Raw genomic sequence first — 25,286 nt, 5'->3', positions numbered from 1 at the left:
TTGACTGTTTGAAACAAAAAATTTATCAGTTTATTTACAATCACTGCTGATTTGTTAAAAAAAAATTTAATTCACCGTTTTATTTCATTTAATGAATGTCACATCTTTATAATTTATCCAGATGCACACTGAAACTGGTTTCTTTTTTGGCCACCATATGTCATGACCAAAGTGGTCAGTTCCCAGTAAATTCCGATCCGGTTTTAACGCCAAATGTGGTACAAATGTACAATTTTTTTAGGGAATTTAAACATTTACAACTATTCAAGACTTTAGATTGCGTTCCGATGATCGCGTGGTGTAGAAGTATCTACTGGGAACGATGCTTACAGCGGTCTAAGCTACTATTGTTAGTGTTAGTTTATTCTTGTTCTATAGTATGCCCATACTGTTGAAATGGCTTGAACTCTGTTGACACAACGGAAGTAAATGCAGTGTGTAAGATACTACCTGCATGATAAACACACCTTTCAGGATTGGCTCAAAAGTGTACATTAATGCCAAAGATAATCACAATTCAATATTAATTATTATTGTATGCAATGATATTAATAATTATTACATATTGTAACAAAAGTAATATGATTTAGATTGTACTACAAATAACACAATAATCATCATTTATGATGGTGGGCAATATTAGTAGCAATTCAATGATAAGAGTAACAATGTGCTGGTGGTAATGATAGTAATAATAATTATAGTGGTTACACTTATAATATGTTAACTTATAAATCTTAATGTGCGTAAGTTTATTTTTCTGTAGTTTCATCGTGTTTCGCAAAATATTTCGTCGCATTTGGGAATCGCAGAGGGTCCGGAAAATCTGGCGCTGTTTGTCTTTGAGGATGTTGATGCAAACAGCCTCTTATTGCCTGTCCAAACGCTCGTCGAACACCAGCATCCGTCGCCACAGCAGCTGCTGCACCATCAACTTCCTCAATTCCTGCTCGTACTACGCTGTCCCTTACCAGACGCTCCATTGATATCGATACAACAGAGTGATTTGGAGTAGGACTTAAAAGTATCCTTGGTTTCTGTTGCTCAATTAGCTTGCGCCGTTTACTGGGCATCCCGCCTAGATAAGCATCACTAAACCCACCTACACCGCTTCCTGCCATCCCCTGGCTTTGCATTTGAACTTGCAATTGACGACGCTGTCTTATTCCGTCACGTGCAATGATCGGAACCCAATCCTACGAATAATTTGATAGCTTATGTAAAAATCCGCAAATTAAGCATTTGGAAACGGCCCAGGGCAAATATTTATACTTTAAAAAATGTTGATATCTTGTAGTGTGTACTAAGATACAAAAACCCCGAAAGTTTCAAACCTATAGTTCTTATGGTTTCGGAGAAACACATCCACTTTTTAACATCATTAGTGTCACAGCTGTGCATTGCATCCCTCTACCAAGTTCTGAAAATCTCGTATCGCCTTGGTGAAAAGAACCACGTATGATAGACTGCAATCCACGTAGATTAACTCTCAATGTCATTATTCAAACAGTTCTTCTCAATGTCATTATTATCGGGTATAAATGGCATTTTTCTTCTACCAATTTTAATGTACTTATTTTGATTGTCAATGTTATTAATTTCTACGTTCCCTTGTAGAAAATTGTTGATGATATTAATTTCTTTCCTCCCTTGCATAAACTGTCACGTAGTAACAGCCAAGTCCAGAATGGAATATCAATTAACCTACCCGTCCAATCGGCACGTGAATAATGTCAAGAATGCATCGCGATTTCGTGAGATTTCGAGACTTCGACTTCGATCGGACATAGCTCTTTTATTTAACATTAAGAGATTGACTTTCTCACTTGAATTTCTATTGGTAGTGATATCACAGGGAAAAAAATACGATCAAGGTATTTTTGATGGTGAAGTCTGATCTTATCGACCATAGAATCAGTTATAGCCCATTTCCTGAAGAAACTTTTAAAAAAACGCATTTTTCCTATGTTCCTTACTTTTATTTTTCGAATGTGTCATTTTTACCTGAAAGCTTGCAGTTTTTTACAATAATTGATCGTATCTTGGGTCAACAATCATAGCTCTCACTTTATTCCATTTCCAGCATTCTTGAAAAATTGGAGTTATCAATGCAAAATTATTGTAAGATTTAGAATGAAAATATCAAACACGAGATAAAAGTTGGGAAACATTGGGGAAAATGTTTTTTTCAAACGCTTTTTCAGGATATGCCCCAAAACGGATTCTTTGGTTGGCAAGATCAAATTTGTCCATATCGATAACACTTTGAATCATATTTTTTTCGCCGCTACGAGAATACGTAGGGGCAGGGGGGGGGGGGGGTGCAGCTTGGACCAGCCATATGCACCATGTCACCATTTTGTTATTAATTTCAATGAAAAATTCTGAAATGTTTTTAAAACTATAAATAATAAAACCCTCGAACTCAAATTGCTTTAAGTGTTTTTGTTTTCTTGAAAAACAAAATTCTAAAAATAGGTATAATTTTAAACTGTCCAAGCTGTACCCCCCCCCCCCAATGAAAAGTTCAAATATGAAAATCAGTAAGTTCAAACTTAAAAAATTTATCTACATTTCTTCTAAACCGTATCTGCTGAAGGTGTGAAACTTGTGGGGTTTGTATATCTTAGTACACACTATAAGGTAGCAATATTGCACAGAAATTGAAATTTTGGGGCAGGATCATACACAGATAAAAGAAAATTTACAGAATTATTAGATCGGCTCATTTCATACTTTTTTCATTTTACTCCATCAAATACTTTACTTACAGGAGGTACTGCTTCATGACCAGGGAATGTTTCATCCCCTTCTGCACCCAGAGATTCTGCTTCAACTCTCTCCTCTACCGGGTCAGTTTCCATTGGCTAAGATAATGGTATTTGATTAGATCTTGAATTTCGAATTTCAAATGTATCACAACATAAACGGTTTTTATATAGAATTCGACAATTAGGTCGCACCTACGTCACAAGTTTTCACTTTAGAAATAGCTCTGTCACCAAATTTACATAGTATCTCAGGTTCATAACCACTCTGAAATCGAATTATAGTATTCATGACTAGTTAATTTCACTTTTTATTCACCTCTGGCTCTGGCTGAGTTGGCGGAACTGTGCGTTGCTGAACTACTGGTGCGGGTGTAGGAATAGGTCCAGGTGTGTTCCTAAGCACGAGCAGAGGCACCACTTCATTGTCAGGTAGTTGGGTCATACGAGCCAAGTATGAACAAACATGTAAAACGCAGCTATTAACAATCCACTGACGTATAGAAGGTTCAACGCCCTCAGTCAGTCTTGTCTACAAATGGGAAGAGAATGAATGCTATAGGATTAATATTGAATTTGTGAAATAAAATGATGCTCGACATTTCCGGACATGGAGAAGGCTCTATGGAATGTGGGATAAACCATAATATACTAACAATAACACGTTGGGTAACCGTTTCTATACGAAGCTGTCTTCCGCGGAAAGAATATTGAAGAACAGAACACGCTTCTGTTTGCAAAGTCTTTATACTCGCCATAAGTCCTTGCGCAAACCGGGTATCGTCAACATCTGAAATTTTAACACCAATTTGAATACATTACGATACTGAGGTTCGCTCAAGTTTAATAATCAAATTTCAATCTTCTTCATTACCGTTTTCAAATAACAGACGCAGTATATTCAAGAAATGTCGTCTTAGCAGACTTTCAATCGTTGCTGGGATGTCTACTCTCATTTCGGGCCCATCTCTCGCATTTGTATCCTCTATAAGTAATTGGTTTAGAGTTGGCTGCAGCTCGATAATCAGACGATCAACAACTCGTTCCTCAGATCCTGATAAGGAAGTTGATCCAAAGAAGTTTTGGAAAAATTCGCGTACAGGACGCCTAACACCGGCCAAAGGCTCCCAGTGACCTGTTCGCAGAGCTTCCCATCCTTCTAGTGTTATGTTCTGAACCTTTAATTAGTGAGTCATTTATCACATTAATTCAAATTGATTGAATGTCTACAATAGACTTGGTGACAATAGATAGGAATCCTATGTAATTCTTATCATGTGTTTTATGTTAAAGTGTATCGGATTAGAGCAATATTAATATTTTTTTTTTTTTCCTACCTGGAACAACGTGTAAACGTTACTTTTTCCAAATTAAAAATTCTCTTAAAAGATAGAATCTTTAGTTCAAGTCTAAGAGGTGCTTCGTACGATATAATTTTTTTCCATTTAAATAACACGTAAAAAAAGTATATACTCATCCTAGTTTTCTCTCGGAATTTTCGAAAATAATCGTGTAGTACTTTTAGGATGAACTTTATTTGAATATAAATATTAACATGCTTGTTACTATTTTATTACTGTGAAGTAAACGAAGCTATTAAGTATTTTTTAAAACAATTTAACTATTCACACGATTATATCCATATAAGACTATACTCAAGATTATTTCGGAAAATCCCGCGAATAAACTAGAATGGGTATGTTTTTTTTACATGTTATTTAAATTGAAGAAAGTCACGTGATATGAGGCACATCTTAAATATGAGCTGAAAATCCCATACTTTGGGAGAATTTTTGTCCAGCAAAAATTGATGTTAAAAAAAAATATTACTCTGATTCGAAACGGTATTATTTTTCATGACACTCGTTTTTACCCGCTTGGGAAATATGAAGTATTTTTTGCCGATCACGAGCTATAGTGTATATGATACTGCTGGGTATAAAAACCAACGCTCACCAAAAATGGTATTTAATTCACAGAATAGCAAGTCATGTGGTCATTATAGCTATGATGAAAAAAACTGTACCAGTGTTACAACAAGTTCAAAGAGTAGATCTTCTCCCTGAGGTGCTCGGTCCGTTCTCAACGGTCCGATAATCCCAATATTTGTGGATACACCAAGGCCAGGAGTATTCTCTAGTAAATCCATCAACGTCATCCCACTTCCGGCTTGATTGGAGCTGTTAATACAAGAGTGAGCGTTCAAACTTTACTCTCATCAGTTGAACATTGCACTTACGAGTATGATAAAAGTATTTCTTACCTGTTGGCCAGCAAACCCTGGACATTTGGAATTTCTTCAGTAAACAGTTGCATCCATCCCCCTGGTCCTGTAATGTATATCAATTCAAGGATAATTGAAATCAAACTTAAAGCAGCAAGAATAGTCCGGATGTAATGTTCAGATATCATTAATAGTATTCAATCTCCCAATTCTGAATATATCTGAAATGTTTTGAATGTCATCAAATTTTTAAACACTTTGACTGCACAGTGTAGCTATTCCTACCTGTTTGAATTTGTCCAGATTGACCACCTGCTCCACTGAAAAGTCGAGTCAAAAGATTACCAAGCAGCATGTTGTTAGCTTGTGATTGTGGTGCAGGTGTCGCATTTCTAGTATCAGTACTGCTAGTTTCTAGTGTAGGTGTAGTGGTATTCACAGATGCGGACCAAGGCGCTGAAACATGAAATTATTATTTAGATCAAAGTTACAAAAAAGATGTAGAATGCGAAGAATTACAAATAGTAACCCCTATGAGGTTGTTATGTAGTTGACACAAAATTTACTATGTCGTGTTCATATCAGTATCCCACTAATTGTATCCCAGGTCATGGATTTCAATTGAAGAATTATGTTTCCAGCATTTTTTAGTTGTTAATGTTTATTAGACAGAGTATATGCTAAAACCTAGGACCAAAATTTCGGACTGATTCCAGATTTTTCCAGATGATTTTCCTAATTTTCCAGGTGTATCGAAAGTATAATTCCTCAGTCACAGCCTACTGAAATAATACTAATCATACTCTTCTAATTATCTTTTGTTAAAACTTTTAGCATTTATGTTTGGTATATATGCTCGCACTGAAATTTTCAATATCATGATTTTTTAGAGCGCAAAGTTGGTCATTTAAAGAGTATCATAGAAAATTTGTTCACTTATAAGAAAATTCTTTGAGAATCCTAAGTTTTCCAGGCTTTTGCAGGCAGTAGATACTCTAAATTTTAAAAAGATGTAGTAAGTGAAATAATATGTTGAAGCATGTTTGTATTATTGAGTTTATCTAAGTTCAATTTAAGTAAATAAATATGTCTGATTGAGTATTTCAAAGTTGTTAGTGTTCTAAAATAAACGATTGACGTATCTTTTAATGTCAGCAGCATTCGGAAAAAGCATTCTATGAGATTGCCAAGAAAATGTTTAAAAATAGATTTCTCCTTCACCTTCTTCACTCATCCTTTAGTTGCAAAAACTCAAAGAATCTTGACAATTGAAAGAGTTGCTGGAAGCTAACCAGCTAACTAAAGATAATTGCTACACAAGTTTCAATTCCAATAAAACTTACAAATCTGTAGATATTACGTGCATGCTCTGGAGGCGTGGGAAATTATACTTTGCATAAGAAGACCGTATATTACGAATGAAATATCGCATTTTTCAATCAACACTGCCAAAGTTTTCAGTGTGTCAAAGTTTCCAAGCTCAATCAAATTATTCCAGGATCTTATCAGGACTCTAGGGACAATTTTTGTATTCCAAGATTTAAGGATATTCAAGGAGTAGTAGGCACCCTGCTGATTTGATAATTACCATTTTGACTTTGACTTGTAGCAGCCAAAGTCTGATTGGCTTGCTGCCTTTGACCAGCAGTAGCATTGGGACGAGCAGCAGTTGGAAGATTCCGTCGCACGTGATGCGAATTGCAAGGTAGCAATGGATCAAAGCTACGTCCTTGCCGCATGCCCAATCCAAATTGGTGGGTATTGGAGTGGAAAACATGGGGACGTGGAGTGCTTCGGGTTTGCGTTGATGTTGTTGGATGGGTACCAGTGTTCCCCCTATAACATTATATTCAACATTCAAATCTTGGGCTACAAATATACGGACACAGCATTAGCCTGAGTAAAGATTGCGTGAAATGTTGAAACCCATTCCATTTCACAACATTGCCAGTATTGTTAGATTTCAACTGTCTATGAATAACCATCATGAAGTCCTTGAAAGCAGAGTAAATTCGAATTTGAATATGTTAAATCTGCAGAATTTACATGAATTAAATTAGTAAATATTCATTCTTTGCTCACACTGAATAACGAACAAGTTTTAACAATATTTGGGCTCTGCTAAGACACCCTCTGAATCCACCCATACTTAATGAGGCCACCATGAAGCTATTCCAAAGGCAGATGAAGTATAGTGAAATATCAATTTCTATTGGAATCAAAAATACCAATACGTTTTACACAGAACGACTTGTTATACTTTCCACTTTTTAACATCACACGAGAAACCTTGGGGACATTACATCTCTAGATTGGTAAGACATTGATTAAACATTTAATACGGATTGAAATTTTTTAAATTACCAGTATGAGCATTAATAATCGGCCACAAAGTATACTCAGCATAATATTGGTGACATACCTTGCTTGCGTGCTTTGTGCAGGGTTTGAATTAGAACCTTCGACTGTAGCAGGTGGAACAGTGGTTGACGTTCCGTCAGCATTTGAGGCTGATTCCCCTGTTGGTGGAGTAGCTGCATTTACGGTTGTAGCTGTTGCAACACCTCTCGCCATTTGACCTACGACTGCTTGCATTAGACTGCGCATAAATTCAGGAGGTGGTGAAACTCCCCATGGAAATATACCTGCATTAATTCCACCTGTAACAACGTAATTGGAATGCTTTTTATTAATAACTTAATGTGTGAAGTTAATAAAACTCAGCGTTGGTAATTGATGGGTAATTAGTGAAAACCCCGCTTACCTGGATTCCCATTATTGTTATTATTTCTATTCCTAAGACTTTGTTGAGCTTGTTCGCTACCACCAACTTCCGGACCCATTTCCATCAATACTTCAACATTATGGGGGACGTTAAACATAGTTCCTGTTTGAACAATGGTTGATTGATAAGTAAACATTGCTTCAAAATATGGAACTTGTAAGGCATTATGAAAATAACCAAACTTTTCTTCCAAACCTTGGTAAATTAGAAGAGGGTATTGAACGCTTTTAACAGATTCTAAAAGACTACAAACATAAAATATTCATGGGGTAAAAAAATTCTGTTGCCTATTTATATTGGTTCAGATTATTTCATCGTGAGGGCACATTTTTCTCTACAGCAAACCGGTGCCTGCAAATGTTCTAGTTTCAGTATATTTCAATGAGTGCTACTCCAAAAATATTCATTGTCTGTAAAACACGTTGACTGTTATAACTTACTCGGTTTGAAAACGAAATTTGATCAAAGCGCGCCAGAAGATTTCGTCAAAAAAAGAATAAACATTTTTTAGTTGAAAAAATCAACTCAACTAATGGGCTATCAAGAAAGAATTGTTTACTAACGGATGGTAATAAAAATCACAGTAAATATAATAGGTATTGGAATCATCTTCAGCTAAAGTGTGGAATCTCTTTGAAGTATGACAGGGTTTATTATTATAATGGTTAATATTTACCAAAAGTTTGTTGTTGTTGCTGTTGCTGCTGCTGCTGCTGCTGTTGTTGTTGTTGTTGTTGTGGTGGTTGTGATTGCTGCTGCTGCTGTTCTTGCCTGTTAGTAGTCTCTGATTGTTGTAGTGTATTTTGATTGCCTTCAGTTTCATTGGTCGATGCTCCATTTTCCCCTGAATCAACACTTGCGGGAGCTCCATCAGCAGATGGTGTGGGGGTAGTTCCGTTTTCATTATTGTTATTCATGTTTTGATTACGCCCATGTAAGCTTATATGTGCCTGTGATAACAAAAACTGATTAGACAAGTAATGAATGACAAATATTTCACTATATGTATTCAGTGGCAAGTCGATATGTTGTGGAGCAATTGAGCGATAAATTCAGTATCTTTGAACACAGCGTTAATAATTTCGGAATTTCAATTACATTCTGTAGTACTTTACAGAACTATAAATAAGTTTGAATAATTTAATTTCTATCTCATAAGTACCTCAACTTGTATCGGTATTCCTGCTTGCAGTAAGGCGGAGTGCTGAACAAGTAGTGGTCTATAACGTATATTTGCAGGAGGTGGCTGACTCACATCTACAATAACATCGCTTAACGCATGAGCTGCGTGAGCTAAATAGTGCAAGCTTTCACTAACACCATCAGCAATACGCTGGACTTCACGATTCTCTTCGGCTGTTCTCTCCTAAAAATTAGATAAAGATTTTTAGTAAGGATTTCTAGTTTCGGCAAAATGTCAATGAAACCAATGGTAACCAGAAGAAACTTAAATTTTGACTGTAAAAAGTTAAAAACCGAGGTGTATGCACAAACTGCAAATTCAATATATCCACTTATCTCAGTGCAGAACAGCAAGGAAGGCTCCATTATAAGCAAGTCATATCCGTTTCTTTTGAATACATGTATAAATGATTTTTGCAGGCTAAGTTTTAGCGAAAAAGTATCTAATTCAAGTTTTGGTGTTTCAGTATTTCAGAATTAGCATCGACAGTCAATGTTGGAGACCTGTACTATTTTCTGTTTTTTCCAAGAAATATGGAAAACACTTTTCGGAATTCACATCTATTCAAATATCATAACGTAATGGGGTTCGTCATATTGTGTTTTAGTACTAAAATGTTAGCCATAGGAAATATATGAGTATACTCACTGAGAAATTACTGGCCAATATACTCTGGTAGCGCTGCAAGTATGGTCGGAGACGATCATGTGAATGTGATATTGCTGATATTAATCGTATCAATTGATTCCTTGGACTGCCAGCGATTCTGTGTAAAAAATAAATATCACTGGAGTATTTTATATTGGTATTGAACTCAACTTAGGAACATTGACTTAAAAGAATACCTTTGTAAAACATCATCTTTTAATTTTCGACAAAAACATGTTTTTGAAACATTCTTTCATAGATAAAACTAAACATACTCGATTACCCTCCAAAATGGTTAGTTAAATTATGTAATATACTCACTCTGAATGTTGGCGACGTTCACTATGAACATTAGGAGAATCTGCTGGAGTACTCTGTTGCTGCTGCTGCTGTACATCTTCTTGACCCTGAGGTTGGGACGATGTTGGTTGTTGCGGTTCCACTGACTGTGAATGTTCAGATTGACTAATGTCGTTTGAATTAGATGCTGTTGTTGATTCCCCAAGTTCTGCGTTATTCCCTGTATTTTGTAATGGACAGTAGATGGAAAAAATTAAGCAACAGTTTTTCATGATATTCAAACATTTATGCAGTTGCAATAAAAGATTGGGTTCATATTCCACACACTTTGCATGAAAATCGTATTGAAATTGTACAAGAGGTTAAAAGGAACTAGTTTAGAATAATAATTTTTCTGAATTCGTTACTTTTATTGAAAATGATCAATTTTTTTTTTGCATCAAGCGGATGTGAATTTATACATATATTTATGTGGATATATATGTATAATAATGTACGTCGAGAAAATAATACATCTATTGCGATATATATGTAACTATGAACACATCAATATATATTCGCACGTCTACAATAAAACCGTAACATCTGGAAAAGAGTATGCTCATGAATTTGTATTCAAATAAAAGTATAATCGGTACTGCACGAGTTTTTATGGTAGTTTTAAAGAAACGAGATTTTTTGAGTTGTTACAGTTCGATTTTGGGCGTACGATATGCATAATTTCACATCCACTTGGTGCATAAAAATGAATAATTACGAATCAAAATACCGAATTTTACAAATATACGAAAGAAAATAAATCTTCAAATTAGTGAAATAAATATAAAAAGAATAGTTTCCACTTTTGGATATGGCCTAAAATGTTCGTCTCTGATTGAAGAATTTTGGAGAATTTTTCCGAGAAAATAAATAATATCTTTCTGCCTTAAATTTTGGAAATTCATAAAAAAAAAAATAAAATGATTGGAGAAAAAAATCTGAAATAATTCAGGAGTGTTTTTTAGAGTTAGGACAACCGTGTGAAAAATTATAAACGAAATCAAAATGTTGAAGGGAAAGCATTGGTCATTTGACATGGAATACCTCATGAAATTCAAAATTTCAGACTATTACGGGACTATTATTAAGTTGTGTCATTCCAATATGTATATTACTTTGTATGTGAGCATGTATGACTGTAGGATTGGAACCGTCACTTTGGCCTCCAAGAAGAGTCAGACTGCTAAGTGCTGCTGTGGAAAGTCCTGCAGCAGAGAGAGCAGCATTTATGGCAGCAGATGCTGCCTGAGCAAGACCACCTCCACCAGTAGTTCCTCCTTCAATCTCAAAACTGCCCCTATAAAAGATATCAACAATAATAAAACAATGTTTGACTGTCACTGTGCCAAGCTTCATAAAAGACACCCAATACATTATAATAAACGTAAGCATTATCAAATAAACAACACTCACTCATCATGGTCATGTTCAAATTCATTATCCGGTTCAAGTTCCTGTTCTGGTTCCTGTTCCTGTTCCAGTTCCAGTTCCGGTTCTTGGTGTTGGTCCTGTCTTTCTTCCTGGCTCTGTTCTTGTTCTAGTCTTTGTTCTTGTTGGGGTTCTTGAGAAGATGTCGATGCAGAATTTTGATTCGTATTAGATTGGGAGGATAGCTGATCGAGTTGGCGCATTGTAGAACCAGCTTGCCCCAACATTTTCTGGGCAACTGAGAATAAAACAGTCTCTCTGGTGCATGGCTGACCCCTAGGATTGGCTGAAAGAAAGTACACACGACAGTATTAATAGTGGCATCATTGGAAACCATTATACATGATTTACCAAATAGCAAACTAATCAAAAGAACTTTTTTCAAACTAATTTCTAAATATCATAGGATCCATACATGCAACTCACGAGTGTTTTGTATCACATAAATACAGTGAGGTACAAAAATATTCGTACATATAGTCTATGAATACTTTTTTCCTTGCCATAAGGGTGACTTGTCTACACAGCATTAGATAATAAGGCTACTTCTATATGTTTGTTTACGTTAGTGTTCAGGCATAAAATAAAACAGCATACGTTTGCATAAAGTAGTTAATTAAAAAAAACTATGTTATGTTACTTATGTTATTTAAATTTATCCTCTGTGCGAATACTTTTGTCCTTCACCGTAAATGGTTCTTTTAAACAGATCTCGAAAATGAATGCAACTAAATTATTCCAAAAGACCCCAACTCCTCTGACCGATCACAAAATTAGTCAGCATGTATACCAATGTGAAGAAAACGGCAACAAGAATTGTTTTAAACAGTATGATTATTACGAATAATCACGAAAACCGTTTACATGTGTAGGTGTTTAAGACATACGCTAAAATCCAAGGCCCAATAACAATTAAGTCAAAGTGGGGTTAAATTAGCTGAATTTAAATTCTCGGAGAGTTTACACACGAAAAAAACTCGGTTTCTAGTGCTATACACAAACTTTCAAAACAAATTAGATTCTACCTTGACCTTCGGCGTCACCTGGAAATGACATAGCTCCCAAGTACATCGCATTCCCGTCAATTCCAGGAAAGTGTACTTGTCCACGAGCATGACGAAAGAATGGTTGTCTGTGGGAATTACCGACTTGTCCTTGTCCCTGTCCATGACTTTGCCCCTGATCTTGGCCTACTCCAGTACTGTTACCTCGATGACTTGATTGCGGTGGTGCTCGTTGCACCAAGTGAATAACTTTTCCATGGACATCTGTTTCAAGAAATAGTTTTCAACTTTATTAACAGGGAACAAATCCTTGGTTGAAAACTTGATAAGATGTTGCAGAATATTATAGAATTGGATGAAAAACACAATAGAACAAGATAAAATATGATAGAAGAACAAGGTTGAAGTTTGTAATGTTGATGCATGAGTGAGTTTTCCAGAAAAAATACTATTTTGCAACTTCAGAATTGTTTGTAATGAAAATAAACCCTAATATAGCAAAGTATATACAAAGATTGCCAACGTAACTCTTCTAAAATCTGGCTAAAGCTGCAAAATAGTGATTTTCACTCAATTTGTGGATACCTTAAGGTTTACATAAACTCCAGTCTCGTCAAAAAGAAGATTTAATTATCGTGTTCTATCAATTTTCAATACACATTCAATAAAATCCTCCAATATCTTACGCAGATTTTCAACTAGATAGCAAATTGCTACGAATTAGTTGCAGATAGCAGGTTGTCACTCTCTAACCATAATCAACAAGCTTCTTTTCATCCTGCAACACTCGACCGCAGTAAATCAACCGCTGCGAATCTGCTGGCACTGCTACAGATTCAGCTATCTGTTCTTTGAATTGTCGTACTGTGACCTGTGAGAATGAAAATTTTAATCAACTTATTTAGTCACTAGTGTATATTGTTTGTTGGATGATATTTTTAGTGAGATTGCTCAGTCTAATTTTAGGTTTCACGATTCTGTTAAAACAACAAATTATATGATCGGAATGTATATGGGGCATTTCGTGATAAATGGATTTGCTTCATTCAGGCCCTGACCATTCTTTGTTTGACCTATATTTTTTTTCTAACTTTGTAAGAAATGTTTCTAAAGTTTCTTGTCCACGAGTTATCAATCTACAAATTTTCAACAATTCACTATTTTGATTAGTAGATAAATGCTAAAATCATTGAATCTTATCATATATAATTCCTATCAGATAAATAAAATATAGCAACTTGTTCATCATTAATCAAACTTTATGAAGCGAAGTCCGAGAATTGGAATTTTTAGCAATATGTCAGCTTTAATTATTCTTATTGTCTTTACTTTAAGACTACTGTAAGACTACCGCACAATTGTTTTGCAATCTCGAATTCTACCTCGAAATAATCAAGTCTTAAGCTACATCTGGAATTAAAACTATTTTACATCTAGATCTAGTCTAATGTATCTGAGAATCTAGAGCAAGTATTTTTGTCATCAATAATTTCTTTCTTTCTAGAGCAAGTATACTGTGAATATTATAAATCAATATTGTATGTGATAATGGAATTGTAAAAATACAATCACATTCCCAATACATTATGCAAATTTTTATTTATTACCTGTGAAATCAGCATTTTATGCCTTGGTAAAATAACATCGTTAAATGTATTTATCTTATTGTGAAATTGTATGGTACAAGAAATTATTTCATTTGGAAATTTGCTTTAATACCAAAAGTCTGAAGTTCATGTCACTGTTTTAAGTTATTTATTTGCATTAACGCGACTATTCCATTTATAGACTTTAATAACATAATGGTGTTAAATAAATTAATACATAATCGTCAAAGCATTTCTGACCCCAAATAAAACAAAATAATAATCCTGTTGAATAATAGGAGGTAATGGTAGCTAAAAAATTTAGCCTTTACTATTTGACACTGACCCACAAGGTATGATTTAAATTACACCAGGACAGTATCAACAATGCTATAGGCATAAAGTTTACTAATGAGCCATTTGTGATTCACCTTATCAAAGGTCTTGACCATGTCCATATAAATGCAGGCAGTCTGATTTTATTGGCAAAGTCATCTATAATGTCCTTAGTTAGAATTGCCAGATTAATAACAATAGACTTATTAGTCATAAACTCATGCTGATCCGGTGCACAACTGCAGCTGATAGCTTTCGTTCGGCCAAAAAAAAAACTGGTTTTCCATACAACTGGAAAAATTTCTTTACCAAGTTATTAACTACAATTTATAAATAATGGTAGAGTGATCATAAACTTGCAATTATCGACAAACAATAGATGAACCCAATCTGGGTCAGGACACGAGTTATCCGCAATCATTATCATTAAACTGGCTTTTACACTAGATATACTAAACGCAGGATTAGCCAAAAATGAGTCAGTGTAATGCTCATATTTCACTAAAGATGTGAAATCATAAATGTCGGAAAAATATTTTGCAAACAAGTTTGCTACACGGTGACCATCGGACAACTTACGTTCGACAAGAAGTGTAGACTAAGGAACTTCAGTATTGTCTCTTACCACCAACAAAGCCCTAGATGCCACTGATGTCAAAATAAAGATCTGTACTTATTACATTTATTACAAATTAGTTTGGGACAAACTTACAAACTCTCTAAAAACGCTGGTAAAAAAAAAAAATTCCATTTCTGGACATAGCATAAAAGTTTTCTATTTGGAACTTTTATATCAAAAGAAAATGACATTACGTAGTCGGCAAGACTTCGATTATCATACTCCGGAGTTGAAGAAATGGTTCCACCTCACTTGCTAAATTCATTTATATGAAGAGCAAAACATGTCGCTAGAATTTCTAGGGATATGGATCGTATCTGAATCAATCTAAGTGTTTGTCATGTATATTGTATATTATAAAAGATTGATAAAGAACGAACAAGGTGTTACATCTGGTTTTTTCAATAGAAATTGTACATCAAAAGATGCATAACCAATTGGAAATTTATTGACCGATCAAAACCGTAATATTTGTTTTCAAGTTTTCTAATCGGAAAAGAGTTATAAAAAATGGATCGAAATGAAAATGGCCGAAGTTGAGACTGGTCGATTCGATATGAAATATGGGAATGTCCCATATGCATTTGAATGACAAATCATTCGTGTTTGGTTAACATTTTTTTCAATTATACGACAGCATACATCTTTTGTAAAAATTATTTTAGTCTGAGCAAGGTAGCGTGAGTAATTATAATCGGAATGGGCAAGTGTTGGTGGTTTTATGTACTTCATTTGCGTCATACGATGTAGACCAGTGTAGGAAGTGTCAGGTTAAGAATCGCGACTAATAAAGATTATCATGCCTGTCTGTAGCAAATTCCAACTACTGTTCGTGAGTGGAAATCGAACGGGCGCAGCGTTACGCAAAAATATTCAATAAAAGAAATTTAATTATAAATAATGTCAGCCGGTAGTTCGGGGTAAAAGCGATCAGCGTGAATTACATTTAACCGAGAGAGTCCATCTAATAGTAATATGCGTGAAACACACGAATACTTACATTATCCTCAAGGGAAAAGTTGTGATTTCGAGAATCGAGTGTTTTCACTGTGAGGTCAATCATAGTTTTATTCCTTATCAGCGGGCTTGGCCAGCTACAGACACTGTAATTTATGATACGATACCATAAATGAAGATACTTTCTGCTAACGGACGGTTATAATCCCGCAAGACCGACGTTCTATTGTCAAAACACCTACCAATTTTTTTTTATTGAATGAAAATTCTCGACTTTCGCGATTCACTGACAGAGAGTGGCGTTATCTAGAGTGGAAACTGGTCTAGCTGCATTTTGACCATAGAATTTAGTGTCTAACTTCTGTAGCTATCGGAATGTGCCGTTCCGGATGCCACACCATATGGCCTTGGAGAATATTATATGGCATGCGTACAGGTTTCATTCGGTATTTTGTCGTTGCGTCGGTATCCTTTTTCACGGGAGCGTCAATTTGACGCCCGTGAAAATCCAGCCAGACGATGCAGAGTCTAATCTGGTAGCATTCTCAACGAGCTACACAAACCGTCACCTTGCAAGCTAGGAATTTAAGGGGAATGTGTCTGGCGCGTATTATGGACGAGAGCTTTCATTAAACCTTTATAATTAAACATATTTTAAAGTGGTACGCGTTTTTTTAAATACTGAAAAATGACTACGCCCGCAGATTTTGTAATGGTAATGTACATACCCAATATTTAAATGTTCATCGAATAGTTCTCAAATCACACTGATTAACCTCTACCTATTTCTATTGACTCTCAGTAGTGTTCATTGAAATGTTTGGTAAATCCTTATTATTTAGGATTTTCATTCTCCCAAACAGCAAAAAAATTTATGATCAATTGATATCGTGCCTATCCAATTTTACGTGCAGCAGTTCTATTAGACCGCAACTTGCTATTCTTGACTCAAATGTCCTTAAATAATGTATTCAAATAAATAACTATTTCAGATTCTACTGAACATTGAATATTTAATTTACAGGTTCGATTGCAAACATATTTGAATTTGCCACTCGTCCAGAGGTGCAGAGAAATTGCTGCACTGATAGATGAATCCAGTACGACAGATCTCCAACATGTGTTTCCTGTGCTAGTCGATTCGATATTTGGTGTCACAGACAATGTAGGATGGGGACTGCATTCAATCAATCTAAAAAGACATCAACCAGAATATGAAATGATGTGTGCATTTTTGGGTCCACAAGGTCCAATATTCTCCTTGTGCTATAAACTCCTTCCAGACTGTTATTTGAAGTACAAATTTCCTCTCTCATATTTACCGGTATGTCTTCTTTAAACGTGCGCAGTAAAGTAACAATGCGAGTCACGCTAAAGATACACTTTAAGAGTTCTGAACAAGTTCAGCTTACGTTATGACGTTGTTAGAGTTTTTTAGAGCTGAAATCTGATGCCTTCGCAAAGTTAGAATCGGAGTAAAACGTAACTTTGTTAGACCCCAAATCATTTTTGTGTTATAGCCACGACTCGCATTCAGTCACTCTATCATGCGAATATTAACAGCGCTATAATTATGTTACGTTCTTCATACGATGTGTCATTCCACACTACACACTTGAATGGTCAAACATCAAGGCTTAGTTCAAATAGGGATCATTATTCGTGATCGAGCCTGAAATGTTTTGTTTTCAGAATTCAATTGCAAGAAATATCGACACTTGCAAATTTAGAAAGGACAAAGAGCAAACTATTTTGTCATCTAGTCATAAGCCTTAACTTTCTTTATGAAGCGTTATAACTCTAGAACACATGTGTGGGGTACTGAACTACCCCAGCCATCCTTCAGATTGTGCAAATTGTTAACTACCCTGCTCATGCGTTAAAAGGTAGAAAAAACGATACATACGTTCTACGGTTAATTATACATAGTTTCTTGCCCTTACTAGACAGTGTTCTTTTACTGGTACAGACATATGGTCTGCTCTGGTATGTAATACGAATTAGGATGTATTTAGGTGGAAAAATGTGTTGGTCAGAAGTTGTTTATTTTATAATCTGTTTCCATCACTTTTTTACAGTCAAAGATACGGCTAATGTTGGAGGATGGTGTAATTCCACCATTTTATTCCGATAAAATAAGAGTCGACCAAGCTACGCGGCTTCCCAGTGCTTTGTTCATGAGTATCCTTTTACAAATATGATGATAATTTTTGGCACCGTAATTTATTATTCACGTCCAGTCCTTCTTTTTGAAAATTATATTTATTTCCTTAAGAATCACATATCCCTTCGAGTATTATATCTTTTATTTTGCTCATCACTTGACCAATCCATGGCTGCAACTTCATCAAGAGGATAACGTATGGGTGAATTGGGAGACAATATATGTACAACTCGCACATACATATCTCGACCATTTTCTGCCCAGAGATAATTCACCTGTCCAACCAATTATTGGACCATATGTTAAAACTCCACCGAGAAAATTGATGCAATCTCCCGACTCTAAAAGGTATGTTGTGAAGCGCTTCATGGCTTTTCTTTTAAAAAAAACTATCAGGGTGGCTACTGGTCAGGCAATTCTGAAAAACCTGGAAATGTCATGGAATTATGAAAATCTCGAATAGTCAGGCAAATGTCAGGGTTTTTAGTGGAAAGTCAGGGAATCGTTTACTATAATTTTTTTTTCATATAAATAAGTCCCATAATTTTTTAAGCTTTGGATAAATTTAAATGATAATAACTGTGAGTATAAGTATAAAATATATGATACATGATATAAAATATAGTTGTATGTTAACGAAATATAATTTGACAATAGTATATTATGCAACTAGTGCATAAAATACGGTTTTACGCAAGGGTAGCGACTGAATGCACGAGTGGCCAGTGAAGTCGGCCATGAGTGATATTCAACCATACAAGTTGGTCACGTGTAGTTAATTTTACAGGTTGCAAACTCCAAGACTTTTAAGGACATCTATATTATCACCGGGACTCACAAGTCCAATGGCAGGAGTACCGCAGCAACAATGTTTGCCACAAGTATGGAGAAGCGAAACAGTGGTTCAAGTATTTTTGGATTTTTGGTTAGAATATACCGAAGAACAGGAGTTGTCGCACTATCATGCCACACATATTCCAGGCACGATGCCTTATAGGGTAAGTCATCTTTCCAATCATTACGATCAATGTAAGTACAATCCTGTACGGTCTGAATCAGAAACATCTAAATAAATATATACTTCCAATTGTAGTAATAAAGAACAGTATTGTATAATATTTTTATATTACCTTTTACAATAAAGCCTTGTATGACAAACTTGTACATCGACGCTTTTATCAAGAACGATAGGTGGAAAGTGAGATAATTTTTGACTTTTTCAATTTTAAAACTCAACAAAATGTGTATTCCAAATTTGTAACACTAGGTAGCGAAAAAAACCGACTATACCAGACTTTGCATTGCTTGCGGTCAGAAAAAATTCATACTTTGGCATATTTTTTTCTGGTCCATATTTTAGCACAGTATTCATTCTGGTGAACACATTCGGTTGGTACGTGGATTCATAAAGACGTTACACGAATTTGCCAACAGTGCAATTGGAGATACAAGCGCGATGGATGAATTGAAAAGGTAATGTTAATCTGAATTTAGCATGTACTAGAGTATAGAAAAACTACTATTTCGATACAGGAAATAACACACGGAACTGGTTTGGAAATTGGAAGAGCAAGTAGTCGTCATAATTCCTGACCGACTTACTCATATCGATTGCCATCTTAATTTTCAGTATTAACTTGACACTCTTTTCACTTGTTAGGTTCGCTGTATCAATAAACCCATACACAATTTTTTTCCAAATTAAAAAACCGTTTTTTCCATGTATATTGTTTAACCAGTAGTTACAGCAAATTTTGATGATTGAGTAACCTATATGTGATGATTAAATGTACAGAGTCATACTTCCATCAGTACAAGGAAAAATATACATATTCTTACGCAAAGCAATTCATCACTGGCCCTTAGACAGCTCTTTTAGACTGATTCTCGAGGCTTGGCTGAGCTTCATTCAACCATGGAGATATGTTCCTGGGCCAAGTTACATCAGTGTTAGGTTGGTAAAACAAATCACAATACATATCACCACAAAATATACTGCTTACAATTAGTGTCTGTGAAACGGCTCAGATGAGAGTGAAAATACTAAATGTACCTCTTTCTAATTGGTTTAGATATTTTGGGTATTTTTATGAAGCTTTTGGTTTGACCAAATTGACTGAAAAGTCAGCGTACACGCTGTTTACCTAACTGTGTGAACATTCTTCTGCAAGATCTGATAGAGAAATTTTATTGTTTGATTTGATGGCAACGGTATACTTGAATTAAAATCTTTTTCATATCGACATGTTCTTAAATTGTTAAAAATTCAATCATGACATGCTTTCCAAAGATCTTTCATTATTCTGCTAACTGCAGTTTCGTTTATCTGAATAAGGATTACTGCATTAAATACTTGTTCCCACCTTGGTGCAAACCACATTTAAAACCATACTGCGCAAGATAATAATTGTTGGCTTTGTGTTCTCACTCTCATTTGAGTTACTCTATAAGTCGTATTCTGTGAAAAACTTGTAAAACTCAGTGTAATGTCATGTGTTATTTGAAGAAACGTTCAAGAAGAAGAGAGAGGGAAAATTATTGATGAAACAAGGTGGCTCTCCTTTGTTGCGAGTAATCTCTTGGCATACACAGCAATCTATCAACAGCTCCAACCGCGTTTTATGAGAACGGATCTTGTTGCCCCTAAGAATGCTCTAATGCTATTTAGAGTGACGAAGGTGATTTATCATTTTTATAAACGTTTTCTTTTATAAACAATTGGTGTGTTTTTATAACTAGGATAGACCCTACAGGAAGAATGCTCCACAGCTGGCATATACTTACACGATTCCATTTTACTTCTTGTTAGTTTATAATACCAGATGGATGTTATTGGACTTGCGTACTTATGCACTTCTCTTTGCGATTGTTTCTTATTAGAATCTAAGTACACCAGATTAAAATTACATGTCATAGAAAACAATGCTTTTTTTTTATACTTTGGTACTGCTTATGTCTGTAATAAAAATCATGTGACTCTTATTGTTGGTCAATCGGGGAATCGGAAGATGGGATGTTCTCCTGATTTTACCACCTGCACTGAGCTTTATATGTTCATATGCCAATGAAAGTCTTCTTTTCTTATTTCTTCTTTTTTTTCTGATCAAGGTACTTGCCCAGCCAAAATTAGCAAGAATGTTATTTGAAGTAGAAGCATCTATGGATGACGCCAGACTGACTAGGGGAAAAGTTTCAACAAACCAATGGTCAGCAGCAGTACGTCAACAGATCCTAGAATTAGAAGGGCCCACTTATCAATACGTGCCTATGTTTTCACCAGCTACAATTTCTCAGGTACATTTTAATTAGTGATTTTTTACTTTTGATTGCATTGTGCAATTTATCAAAGCTGAAATTTCAAGTGAATAGATGGTCCAACGGTTTGCAGGTGAATGTATTTGGTGAAGTTTTATTTAATTAAATATTTTATCCGCCTGTTACAGGTTCTTCAATTTTTAAGTACAATAAAACAAGCACACTTAACAGCAACAAGTTTAGTAGATGCATTAGAAAAAAGGAGAACGAGTAGAAGATTCATATTAATGGTGTGGGAATTTTTCTATGGCGATGACTATTCATCCGACGATATTAGTTTAGAAGAAAGGCGACGAGTACCAGGATTTCTTGCGAACGCTCAGCAGCAGCTTATGGACATATTTCAAGTAATGATGCCTATAACGTTAAACCGTTGAGGGTACTTACCTCTACCACAAAATAGTATATACCTGCTATTTAGTTAGTTGCAGTATTAATGGTTTTGAACATTACAGATAAAACCTGAAGACATTCCTAAACTTGCTATAGCACCTGATCAAGAGTATCGTGATAGCATATTGTCAACTTCAATCTGCAATCAATCAGAGGTGAAATCCTTATGAAACTTGATATTTATATTGCCATGTATTTTTAAATGACAATGGGATTGGATAGAATTTTTTATTTACGTGCACCAATGATTGGTATAGTTTGCTCTGAGGAGTTTTCACTCCGTTTTACAAATTCTTTTGTTTCAAATCAGTTCCGTCTAATTTTATTTACGTGATTCACTGCATCTCTAATAATGCTTTTATTTAGATGGATCTGAGTTTAGACTCCAGTAGACCTGGAGTTTATTTACAAATCCAAGAGCGGAGGCAAAATTGCCGATATATCGAGTATATGGGAGACCCTGAATTACAACCTGTAAGAACCCACGAATGCGCGTTTCTGGTCAGATTATTCTTTCAATTGTGTAACTACATTAACACAAAGGTAAGATGTAATACTTATACATGGTTCAATCCACCTCTACTCGAACGGATCATGTTCATCACTATTTCCGATTTGATTGAAAATTTTTTCACTGGCTTACTGACTGCGACCTATGATGAGCTCTCATTATATACTTTTGCAACTCACAAACTTTTGAACATAGGTATTAAGCACAAAAACGAAAATATTTAATAGGCTGGTACGATTCAACGTTTAGAAGGATGGATTTTCCAGATCAATGATCGAATTAGTTTTGGCAAGACCTCGGTAGTCCTAATTAATTTCACAAAACTTCATAATTATGTAAAAATTTAGAGCTTCAAAAAACGTAGCTTTTTAGTAACCTCCACTGATTTCTTCCATTCTCACGAAACTTCATGATCAAGTACGCCAGAGATTTAACAGCCATGATTCACTAGGGATACTCGAACAAGGCTTTTTCAATGTCACCTCAATGAATTTAAAGAGCAAGCTCATTACAGGCAGCAACACGTCTAGTAAACCTGGCGTATCAGCGTATTGATTATATACGTATCTAATGCTGCCATTACACCAGATTTACTACCTTTGACCTTTTTCCACTCGTGCATTGCTCTTTCATTGTATTGGCGTCACTATATGATCATGCTGTATTTTACGTTTTTGGAATTATACATCCAGTAAGATCTATGCTGCTAGTTGGAATCGCGAAAACGTCATAAATATTACAGTGCAAACAGTATCACACCCCCAGTCCGCGGTGCAGATTTTGCTCGTTATGAGCATGCCATTCAATAAGAGCAAGCGGGCATGCATATATCGATGGCAGTATGGAAGAATGTGACATCTCAAATTGAGAGAAGAACTCATTTATTTAGCGTTCATAATGAGGAGTCAGAAACTCGCATAAAATCGAACAAACAAATATTCTTCAATTTTAATATGTTAATTTCATTGAATTTTTCAATTTATCAAATGAAGACAAAAATTATATACATTCTGGAATTGGAATGATATTCACACAGAACCTTACATTGGGCTTACAGAATGGTCAGAAACTTTCACATAAAATCGACCTCATTATGAGGGCTAAATAAATGAGAAAATGATTGAAACAGTTATTCAATCTATTGGAGAAAATGCTTAGTGTAATTCATGCACCCAAAATTCCGATGCCTTATCAATGAAAAATTTGACCTCGGTCGAAATGTCACGTTATTCTTTCAAAAATTGAAATGTTGTTTTTCTTTCACAATCTGAGATGTCATATTCTTCCATACTACTGGCAATATAACGTATTGACCAGCTGCGCACAACACTATGCTTACAATGACCCAAGTATTTCTTTGCCTCACTTCATAGATGACATACCAACTTACAAGGATTAGCAATGTAGTTCTTACTAAATACATTGTCTTTAGTACTTGACCCTGCAGTTTGTTGACCTCGTCTGACTGTTTCAAAAGAGGGATGAACTCCTCTTTTCTGACTTACCTTTACTTGTGACCTTTACATGTGAGAAATGCCAAAATTAGGCCAACATTGAATACTCAGACACGAGTGTCCTGACCCCTGTCTACAACAGGGTTAGCAGAACAGGTGTTGAAATTTGTGTCAGTAACATGATATTGAAATTGAGTGCCAGATTTTATATTAATAATCATGTGTTCAATATTCTTGTGCAACTCTACACCTCCAAGTACAGTTTTAAAAAAAGACAAAATTAGTGTCGCAAAAAATTGAGTAGTTCAAAAAATGAAAAGTATCTTGGACAAACTTTTAACAGTTATAGGATATCTGATATTTACACACAATTCGAAACAATGCTTTAATCGGGTTAGGATTTGTCGTGTGGAAAAACCATTTCTATCAATTAGGGATATAATTTATTTGGTCTCTTGTGATTCCCCTTATCACGAAGAGTGGTCTGTTGATTCAAAGTAAAGATTGTAATGTACTTCTAGTACCAGCAGGAGTTGAACGCCGCATACAACAGACGAGATATTATTGGTCGTTTGACAAGGCGATTATTACAACCGCCAACGGTGGTGAAGCGCTTGCCAAAAAAATCAATTGCTGGATTTTCATCTAGTGAAGAAATACACATTCATCCTCGGCTGAGTCTTCGAGCTATTGCTAGTCACAGTTTTCTATCATTTGCTTGCCTAGGAATATTCATATCATGGATCTTTGGGTGAGTTCACTTGTACGTAATATAGTACACTATTCGAACCAGACGAGAGGATGTTTTCTGCCTAATTAAGTACCGCCACTATCCATTTCTGTTATACATGGTTTAAGTTGGGTTTCAAAACACGTCAACAAATGTCCGTAACTGTTTTGTGCTCTTAGTAAGAGTGGAAGACAAAAACACAAAATGAAGGAGATCAACTGTTTAGTAAAACTTCAATTTTAATTGCACCTTTCCATTCAGAGGTAACACAATAATGATTCTTCAGTGTTTTTTTTTTCTCATTTATAACAAGTGCACATATGGTAACATGGTGACCACTAGTCAGAGAAATCCTGGATGTCAGGGAAAAATCAGAGATGCGAAATAATAATTTTTCCTGAAATTGTATCGTCACGTTAGCGCTAGAAAATTCAAGTTCGCTAAAATTCGGGCACTGGTTAATCATTCAAATCTGACGAATTTTGAGTTCTATTCAGCTCGATTCATTTTCAAAGCACTTCAATCCTCGTACCTGTTTACTCAGGACAAAATCGATTTGAATAATTTGTTATTGCCTATAGGTATGGAGTAACAGCATTTCCTTTCTTGGCATTCTGTGTTTGGATAATGTCTGTGCTGGCAATTGCAGCAGTCGAGCCGTGGCTTGGTTTTGGGAGTCATCGTATACGGCCGGAAGAATCACCTTTTTTACATTAATTGACGAAAAAAACACTCGTTATAACTCGGAACGACGTGTAATTATTATGACTAGACCTTGTTTGGTGTTGTACTTTATTAAGCAGTTTATTTTGTGAAATACATTCACCTTTTACAAAAGTGAA

General features: G+C 35.3%; 2 protein-coding genes across 3 annotated transcripts; one reads left to right on the top strand and one right to left on the bottom strand.

The window, feature by feature from the left end:
• Positions 1 to 16,152, bottom strand: LOC124213840 (large proline-rich protein BAG6). Of its 2 annotated transcripts, XM_069134106.1 has the most exons (21): positions 16,120 to 16,152; positions 15,921 to 16,023; positions 13,133 to 13,250; positions 12,401 to 12,643; positions 11,361 to 11,661; positions 11,063 to 11,244; positions 9,930 to 10,128; positions 9,609 to 9,726; positions 8,940 to 9,143; positions 8,454 to 8,727; positions 7,757 to 7,879; positions 7,415 to 7,652; positions 6,581 to 6,828; positions 5,278 to 5,448; positions 5,032 to 5,098; positions 4,795 to 4,948; positions 3,643 to 3,946; positions 3,425 to 3,558; positions 3,088 to 3,300; positions 2,772 to 2,867; positions 1 to 1,196 (listed from the first exon to the last, which is right to left on the bottom strand). In XM_069134106.1, the coding sequence occupies exons 2-21, from the start codon at positions 15,981 to 15,983 to the stop codon at positions 753 to 755; spliced, it is 3,894 nt and encodes a 1,297-aa protein (XP_068990207.1). In that variant the 5' UTR covers positions 15,984 to 16,023; positions 16,120 to 16,152; the 3' UTR covers positions 1 to 752. The 2 variants fall into 2 exon arrangements, with proteins under 2 accessions (XP_068990207.1, XP_046471479.1); XM_046615523.2 differs by lacking the exon at positions 7,757 to 7,879 and having other exon boundaries at positions 15,921 to 16,136.
• On the top strand, positions 16,150 to 25,286 carry LOC124213841 (sphingomyelin phosphodiesterase 4). The gene is made up of 14 exons (XM_069134107.1): positions 16,150 to 16,592; positions 16,902 to 17,201; positions 17,956 to 18,050; positions 18,153 to 18,389; positions 18,829 to 19,039; positions 19,402 to 19,514; positions 19,837 to 19,995; positions 20,548 to 20,719; positions 21,150 to 21,335; positions 21,485 to 21,703; positions 21,812 to 21,904; positions 22,116 to 22,292; positions 24,236 to 24,465; positions 25,026 to 25,286. The coding sequence occupies exons 1-14, from the start codon at positions 16,566 to 16,568 to the stop codon at positions 25,159 to 25,161; spliced, it is 2,355 nt and encodes a 784-aa protein (XP_068990208.1). The 5' UTR covers positions 16,150 to 16,565; the 3' UTR covers positions 25,162 to 25,286.

The sequence above is a fragment of the Neodiprion pinetum genome, chromosome 3, assembly GCF_021155775.2.
Source record: "Neodiprion pinetum isolate iyNeoPine1 chromosome 3, iyNeoPine1.2, whole genome shotgun sequence".
NCBI classification, from domain to species: domain Eukaryota; kingdom Metazoa; phylum Arthropoda; class Insecta; order Hymenoptera; family Diprionidae; genus Neodiprion; species Neodiprion pinetum.
This window is presented reverse-complemented; position numbering and strand designations above follow the sequence as displayed.

Excerpts from the sequence above, each read along its gene's own strand:
- LOC124213841 (XM_069134107.1), top strand. The coding sequence starts at position 16,566 with ATGACTACGCCCGCAGATTTTGTAATG. Across the intron at positions 16,593-16,901 it reads CGCCCGCAGATTTTGTAATG|GTTCGATTGCAAACATATTT; the intron begins GTAATGTACATA and ends TTTAATTTACAG. Across the intron at positions 20,720-21,149 it reads TGCTATTTAGAGTGACGAAG|GTACTTGCCCAGCCAAAATT; the intron begins GTGATTTATCAT and ends TTTCTGATCAAG.
- LOC124213840 (XM_069134106.1), bottom strand. The coding sequence starts at position 15,983 with ATGATTGACCTCACAGTGAAAACACTCGATTCTCGAAATCACAACTTT. Across the intron at positions 11,245-11,360 it reads TTTGAACATGACCATGATGA|GGGCAGTTTTGAGATTGAAG; the intron begins GTGAGTGTTGTT and ends TATCTTTTATAG. Across the intron at positions 1,197-2,771 it reads GTCATGAAGCAGTACCTCCT|GATTGGGTTCCGATCATTGC; the intron begins GTAAGTAAAGTA and ends AATTATTCGTAG.